The sequence below is a fragment of the Aquarana catesbeiana genome, linkage group LG08 (assembly GCF_042186555.1).
Source record: "Aquarana catesbeiana isolate 2022-GZ linkage group LG08, ASM4218655v1, whole genome shotgun sequence".
NCBI lineage: Eukaryota > Metazoa > Chordata > Amphibia > Anura > Ranidae > Aquarana > Aquarana catesbeiana.
The window spans coordinates 163684704-163693127 of record NC_133331.1 but is presented as its reverse complement, the minus strand read 5'-3'; the positions used below and the strand labels follow the sequence as shown (position 1 = coordinate 163693127).

At 42.5% G+C, this 8424-nt stretch overlaps 1 protein-coding gene across 1 annotated transcript; it reads left to right on the top strand.

The window, feature by feature from the left end:
• The first annotated feature begins 798 nt into the window (after nucleotides 1-798).
• On the top strand, nucleotides 799-1188 carry LOC141106710 (leukocyte cysteine proteinase inhibitor 1-like). The gene is made up of 2 exons (XM_073597644.1): nucleotides 799-939; nucleotides 982-1188. The coding sequence occupies exons 1-2, from the start codon at nucleotides 799-801 to the stop codon at nucleotides 1186-1188; spliced, it is 348 nt and encodes a 115-aa protein (XP_073453745.1).
• Nucleotides 1189-8424: the final 7236 nt, after the last annotated feature.

The window sequence follows — 8424 nt, the reverse complement described above, 5'->3', positions numbered from 1 at the left end:
TTTACCTTTACAACCCCTTTAAGTTCCCTTTTGTTTCCTTACATGCGTAGCACCTTCCATAGAAGAAGAAGCCAGTCTAATTTTAAAAAGTGTGAATTTTGGATACTGTTGGAGTATGGGACCCAAATGTCTATACTTTTTCAGATTTAAAGGTCTAATGTATTTCTCAATCCCAATATAAGTCTCAAATTTGCTTCTCACAGATGCATACTTTAAACCCTTATCCAAAATTTTCAGTTCCTTGTTATCAACTCCAATTAAGTTATATATACCTTCACCTAGTATAATATTTTCCTTTTTACACTTCTTTCTTGCCCTCTTCTCCTCACAATTTTCTCCAATATTCTCCCCTCCTTCTTTGTAATGTCTCCTTCCTAGAGGGCCTTCTCCTCCCAATCAGCTGAAACAAATCACATATTGTGGAGGTGATGGTGGTCCACCGCATGCCGATATACGTCGGCTGTTTGAAGAGGGATATCTTTGTTATGGTAGCAGCTGGCTGCCATAACCCCAGTATCCTCTTCCTCAGCGGGTGGTCCGGTTTCCGATAATAGTGGTCTCTGCAGCGGATTTGCAGTGGGAGATGACTTTTAATGGTGGTGGGAGAGGGCCACCCCCCCTCTGCTCTCCGGTGCCCCCTGCCGCTTACCGGTGCCGTCAGCAGCGGCGGAGGCGATCGGATCCTTCTCAGTGTTAGGTATGGAGATGAGCGAGGGGAAGATGGCCCCCACCCATCTCCATACCATTGCAGGGCAGAAGCGACGTCAAAACGTCCTGTCTGTTAGGAACTTTGCAAAGATGAGTGAGGAGAAGCCAGTACTTGGGGGAATGGGTGAGCCCAGGGAACCTACTGAAGAAGATCAAGCCATCCTTGATAAGGTGAAAGAACAGTATGAGAAGCAGTCTGGGACTAACCCTGGGGAATTTAAGGCAATCCTCGTCAGTACTTAGCTTGTTGCTGGAACAAATTACTTTTTCAAGGTGGACACTGGAGAGGACACTTATATCCACGTTCGAGTCTTTGTACCTCTGCCTGGCTCAGATGAGGGACCGACTTTGGTGTCTTTCCAGGCGAATAAGACAAAGGATGATAAACTGGAGTATTTCGAAGCTAAAGATGAGGACCAATTGGTGATCACACATTCAAAAAACGCCACATCCCATCCTTCTTGGAACTCCTTTAAATGACCAGCAACAAGGGGTTAAAGAACCTGAAAGTACATAATCTGATTTTCCAGAAATGCACTTGGCTGACAATGCACAACATTTTTTGTGGGCTGAGCTGTCCTGACTTTAAGCCTGAACACTAATAATATATATAACATTGATATGTATTAGTAATATCCTGTTCAGTGTTATCTTGCTCATTGTAATGTGAACTGAGAAATACAATAAAATATTTTGGAAGGTTAAAACGTCACTTCCGCCCATAGCTCTTAAATGGACATTTTTTTTTTCAAATGACAAAATTTGTATTTATTTTTTGAATGCATTTTAGTGTAAATATGACATAAAAAAGAGAGAACATCCAACCATACCACCTGGAGTTGCCAACATCCCTTGTGCAGTTAATTTGGAAAAGGAGATACCCCTAAAGAAACTGGGACTTTAACAACAACAGTATACAAAAATACAAATTTTATTAAATAATCAATACATATATACAAATTAGAAGTATCAAACCACTAAAAGGATAGATGACAGTAATGATGAATTCCCATGGGGTCCAGACAGCTCGACGCGTTTCAGGAAACAGACGTCCCTTCCTCAGGGGCAATAGTCAGGAAGGAATCGCACCTGAATGGTCATTGTGTAGTTACACTCAAACAAAAAAATCGGGAAAGAGTCCCAGAGATATTCTTCAAAGAGGATACACCGGTTTAGAGACTAATAATCTTTATTGAAAATCCAACATATATTAATTAGATAGAAAACATTGTTGTAAAAATATATAGCCTCCTCCAACACAGATAGTTAAAATTAATACAGAGCGAGTCTTAATGAGACACCGGTGTCCGCCACAGTCAGCCATACATACAACACATCCATCCCAAACAAGCGAATCTTCTCAAAAAGGGGGGTGTATTAATTAAAGGCTTAATCTAGCCAGAAAAAAAGGCTATGTACATACTTTGCTGGTTTCTGTAGAGTAAAAAAAGTAAAAAAGATCATACGCCTATATAGACACCACTTCTTTATATTGAGAGTTCGTTATTTCCGTTTTGAGAAAAAAGGTGCAAATGCTTTATATAATTAAGCCAGAGATGAGGGGTAAAGACAGGAAGCAAAGGGAGAAGGAAGTCCAACCATGAATTATTTGGCAAAGAAACACTGATAGTATATTTATCATATATGTAGATTTGGATCACAAATGGATTAATATGAAGGTGACAACAGTCAAGGAAACAAAAGCAGTATGACCTCTGAAAAGATTTCCCCTTATATTTGTAGGGGGGGGGGGCTGATACAGTTCACCGTTTTGATGTCTTGTTCTATGTCTTGTTTGCCTTTTATTTCAAGTCCATATGTATGGTCCCATCACTTCAGAAATCGAATATAAAGATGATGTAATCAGAAATAGTCCGGACAGAAGACTTTGCTACATGATTAGACTATGTATCTCTCCGTATGTTTCTCCAAATGGATAGCCTTGTAATAGTAGCACAGGTGTATCCACACACCAAACAAGCTGTGCAGTCCTGGCCAATCCTGATTTACCCGTCCAAAAAATGGCAATGTATTCAAAAACACGGACTCAGGATGTTTGAGTAGGGTTCGCTGTGTGGGCGGACAAACCGGTGCTCACACCACAGAGGACATGATAGTGTCTTGCTTACATGTTTCGCTTGTAAACCAAGCTTCCTCAGAGCATGCGCAGTAGCTCACTAGGTGCCCTTAAATATCAGTGGACCTAATTAGATAGTCTGTAACTAGTGCAGGCACCTGAATTAGGCTACTGCTAGTTCAACATTCATTCTCACATCATGCAGACACAACTTTCTCCCAGGTGACCACCCATTGCCAATGTTATACACACGGACAGTGAACTAGTTATACAAATCTATTTTAAATATAACATAACACAGCAGTGAGTCTATTATCGCATACTGTTATTATTAACAATAAACGGAAAAACAAAATTGAAAAAAAACAAACAAAAATTGAAAAAATTGAAAAAAACTTGAAAAAAACACACAAAAGAATAAAAAGTCAAACGATATGTATAATAGTACAGGAAACAGGGCATGTTCAACAAGTCTGGGGGATATTTTAGGGTGTTAAGCACTATTCCCTAATCATCCCTAAAAAGGAACAATACAGACATAAAGAGAGACCTGAATATTAGACAAGAATCTAATGTTAGGCTCACTACTGTTCTAAAAATACTGATAAATTACACTCATTGTTCACCCCTGCGGGTTGCATACTTCTTAAATTAAAAATCCACATTTTCTCTTTCTGGTATAGTATCCTGTCAAAATCCCCCCTTCTTGGGGGTAAGTTGAGCCTATAGATTGCTGTCAGAGAGGTTACCTGGTTGGGCGCCGGTGCGCGCCGGGGCGCGTTGGCGTTCGTGTCCCTGTGCGTGCTGGGGCGCGTGTCCCTGTGGGCGCTGGCGTGCCTGGGCTCACTGGCCATGGCGTGCGGGGTGGCGTCCGGGCGTTTGTGCGTACGCGCGTTCGCGCTAGCGCGCGTCCGCGTTAGCGCGCGTCCGCCTGTGGGCGCTGCCTTTGACATGTCTGGTGGTGTGGGCGTGCGTGCTGGTTCCGGGGGCGCGCTCGGGCGCGCGCGGGTGCGCGGCGCGCCTTGGCGAATCGGCGCGCGCACGTGCGCGGCGTTTTGGCGCCAATCAGCCTATTTGAATCCTGCCTCTGCACTGACCCAGTGCTGCCTGATCAAACAGCTCCGTGTCTTGTCCCGTGATCATCCCGTGTTCCTGTGCTTCCGTAGTGTTTTCCTGTTGTGACCCGGCTACCTTTGGACCTCCCTTGATTGCTGCCTGTTCCCGACCTCGGCCTGTCTGACCTCGCTTCTGCCTGCTCCCTTGTACCGTTGCTGCCAGCCCGTTGCCGACCTCTGCCTGTGTATGACCAAGTCTGACTAACTCCTGCTCAGCATCTGCACCTCCAAGCCTCAAGCTTTACCGGTTGCTTGCCAGACCACTGTGCTCCAGGACTTTACCTCAGGCTCTCATACCACTCCGCACTCGCGGGCCTCCTGTCTGCTCTACCAGGGGCCCCGAATCGGACACGTAAGGGAGCCTACCCTCTGCCCACGTGGACTCACCTGTCTGGTAAGTGTGGAACTTGACAATTGCTTTGCATTTCAGGCCAGTTGGTTTCCCTCCATGGGCTTTCAAAAAATGTAATGAAAGTGGACATTCATCATCTTTATTGATTATACTTGGACTTGTTCACGACTCGTATTCTAAGCTGTCTTTTCGTCTTGCCCACGTAAATCTAACGGCACAGGCAGGTTAACATATATATAAAGCGATCCGCGGAGCAGTTGATAAAGTTATTAATCTTATAATGTTTCCTGCCTTCTGAGTCGGTGAACACGTCTGTTTTGTCCACATATTTGCAGATATTACATCTGCCACATGGGTACATGCCTTTTAGTGGTGGAAGATCAGTGAGCCAGTTATGTTTTTTAGGTCTGTGATACTCAGAATGAACCAGCTTGTCCTTTAAGTTAGGGGCTGTTCTGGCTGCTAGAATATGCCAATGGTGGCTTAAATTGTTTTTTACCTGCTCCCACTGTGATCCATATCTGGTGATTATCCTTATTTGAGTTGGTTTGGTGGTATCTCGGATTTCCATTTCACTGTCGGCCAGAAGCTCCCTCCTATCAGTTTGGAGGGCCCTTTTTTTTGCCCTTCTGATAGAGGCATGAGAATAGCCCCTGTCTCGGATCCTCTCATATAGTTCTTGTGTTTCAGTCCTAAAGTCATCCATGTCTGAACAGTTCCTCCTGCTACGGAGGAACTGACCGACTGGAATCCCTTATATGAGCGACTTCGGGTGGTGACTTAAGGCTAGCAATAAAGAATTTGCTGCTGTTTCTTTCCTGAATGTCCTTGTCTCTAGTTTGTCATCCTTTACATATATAGTGAGGTCCAAGAAAGACAAGGCTGCCAGGTCATAAGAAAAAGTCAGCCGGATGTTTCTATTATTGCTGTTCAGTTCCTCAATGAACAAAACCAGATCATGGGGTGTCCCCCCCGGATCATAAACCCATCATCGATGTACCTCAGCCACAGGTGGCAGTGGCCGAGGTACATCGACGAGGAGTAGACTAGATCCTCCCCCCAAAGTCCCAGGTGCAGGCATGCATAAGAGGGAGCCCAAGGGGCCCCCATCGCAGTACCCCTTATCTGCTTATAGTTAATGCCCAGAAACTGGAAACAGTTATGTTCAAGCATGAAGTTTAGCATGTCCACAATAAACTCATTTTGTGAAGCAAGTAAAGGAAATTTACATTCAAGAAAATGGTAAACAGCCTTGAGGCCCCACACGTGTGGGATCGAGGTATATGGTGATTCAACGTCGATCCCCACGAGTAGGGCACCTGGTGGAAAAGAGAAATTCTCAAGATTACGAAGAACATCACGGGTGTCCTGGACAAAGGATGGAAGTTCTTGCACCAATTCCTTTATCAGAGTGTCTATATATTTTCCAATCCTTTCTAAAGGACCTTTTATGGCCGATAAAATCGGCCTTCCCGGTGGATTGGTCATAGATTTATGAAGCTTCAGGATCGTATAGAAAGTCGGGGTGTTAAATTCATGGACCGTCAAGTAATCAAATTCTTTACGTGTGATGAGATGTTCTTCTAAGGCCATGTTCAATTTAAAATTTAAATCAACTACAATCTCAATGAAGGGGTTAGATGGAAGCCTATGATATGTAGTTTCGTCCTGTAGGAGGTGCAAAGTTTCCCCCTCATACATGGTCTGTGAGAGTAGAACAGTATTGTCCCCTTTATCACTACTTTTGATAACAATATCGGTGGCTTCCTCCAATTCCCTACAGGCTTTCCTTTCTTCTTTAGTTAAATTATCGATCCCTCGCCTTTGCCAATCCACTTTAGCTATATCTTTTTTTAACTTGTTCAAGAAAAAAAGGTTAATCCACTTATGCTTCGAAAGTGGGGGCATTTTAAGGGATCTGATTTGTAAACTAGATTTACGTGGATTGATTTGTAACTGTGTAGAGGGTTCAGTGTCAGAGTCAAAGTCAGGATTTTCCAGCAGAAGGGCAACCAAAGCTTCCAAAGATTTATGTTCCTCCCTGCCCTATTTAGCTGGGATTTCTTTGTTATCTTTACGCTATGAGTGCCGGAATCTGAAAATCACCTTCCGCAGGAAAAGACTGACATCTTTAAAAACTTCAAATTCATTCATCACCGCCTTCGGTGAAAATGACAAACCCTTCTGCAATAGAGAGATGTGATGCTGATTAAGAGGAAAATCTGTTAAGTTGACCACCTTCATATCTCGATTGCAATTAATAGTGGGGTTGATGTTGAGATTGTGTAAATCACCCATTATGTTCGCGTCTGTCACAATCTGAGTTCTCTCTTGCTTTGCCCTTCTTCTTTTTCTCTTCCCTGTTCGATAGTCTGAGGACGGGGGTTTGTGCTTCCCTGTGGGACCAGTTTTTGTCTGCTTTTTTTGGAGACACTTTTGTCTCCACTGTCCTCTTCCTTCTCTAAAAAAATAACAGATTTTTCCCAATGTTCAGATTCATTGTCCGTGGATGAATGAACTTCACGGGTAGAGTTAAATTTGTTTCTTCTGCCTTTTCGTGATCTACTTCTACCTCTAAACACTGTAGGATCAAAAATATCTCCACTTTCCCAATCCTGTAGATTTTGCTTAAATTTCTCCTGTTTATTGGCTTTTAAGGTTTTTTGTATTTTCTCAACTTCTTTTTTTCAGAAGCTCATTGCTCTTCTGAAAGTTAGGATCAGTTTTAAAAGGTTCTAATAATTGTACACTGTTGTCTATTTCACTCTTAATTTCATCAAGTTGTAGTTGTTCTTCATCTACTATCATTTGCAAGATCTCCACCCCTCTCGTTCTAAACAGCTTTTCTTCCACACTTCCATCGTGTAGTTACACTGCTGGACTGGGGGCAAAAACGGCATCGCAGACATACACCAATGATGTCACAAGTACACAGATGTACGGAGTGGGTCACCAATCTTTTAATTCAAAAAAGTGTATTTTTTCCCAAAAAAGTGCGCTTGTAAGATCGCTGCGCAAATACAGTGTGACAGAAAGTATTGCAACGACCGCCATTTTATTCTCTAGGGTGTTATAAAAAATGTATAATGTTTGGGGGTTCTAAGTAATTTTCTAGCAAAAAAAAACTTTTTAACTTGCAAACAACAAATCTCAGAAAGAGGTCCTTAATTGGTTAAGCACCATGTTTGGAGCACTGAAGACTGACCGTGGACGGTGCTTTCAGTTTTGGAGAGAGTGGCAAAAAGCTAGAACATCTGTCATGTAGTTATTGCCATGTGTGATCCTGTTGGGGAGATTTCCGATCACTTACTGTCAAGAAAAAATAATGGCAAATCCATTCAACAGGTACACAGAAAAAAAAACATTTTTCACAGAGTGGGGAAGGGTAAAAATATCTTCTGTTTTTTCCTTCTATAATGAAAACAACCACTCCCTCATATCTTGTACTGGTGTCACTGGAACAGGAGATAAAAAAAATCTCTCCAATGGGATCACAGAAAACCACAGTTAAAACTGTGTAGACCAACCAAGGTAATAGATGATGACACAAATCTAAATCTTTTGTTGCATAAACAGGGTACATACAGAAAGCTGAAAAACTCTTGCATGTCTCTGTAAGAGAGTGAAATGCGTAACTTAGCAAAGCTTTCTCTATATATCCTATTTATTTAAAAAATATATCTATTGACTGACACAGAAATAACACAAATTATGACTACGTTTAAATACTGAGTGGTATTGGAATTTCTCTCTAAATCAGTGTTAAACCCAAAAACAAAAATATAATATATTGCAGCTTATCAGTCTTTACATCTTCTCGCCCGGACTAATGTACAATGAGGGCTGGGCAGGAGCACTGTTGTTGTCAAATGATGTCCTTCCAGGTTCGAGACGCGCTATGGCTTAAACTGTCACCCACTATGTCCACCAGACATGGCCAATGACAGATCACTGTAAGGGCTTGGTGACGGTTCTAGGTGACTGCAGTGGCCAATCACAGCAGGTCATATCACAGTTGTACCATAATGAAATGCTTTGTTACATGCATTTCATTGTGAACTATTTTGATCAGCTCTGTGATTGGTCACAGTCATCACATGGTACAGACAAGGCCAATCACAGCCCATCTGTACCATGTGATTAACTGTGGCCAATCATAGCTAATCACAATA

What these genes read in the sequence shown, in the direction of transcription:
- LOC141106710 (XM_073597644.1), top strand. Translation starts at nt 799, where the DNA reads ATGAGTGAGGAGAAGCCAGTACTTGGGGGAATGGGTGAGCCCAGGGAA. An exon ending in GGGAATTTAAGGCAATCCTC is followed by an intron (nt 940 to 981) that starts GTCAGTACTTAG and finishes TACTTTTTCAAG; the next exon opens with GTGGACACTGGAGAGGACAC.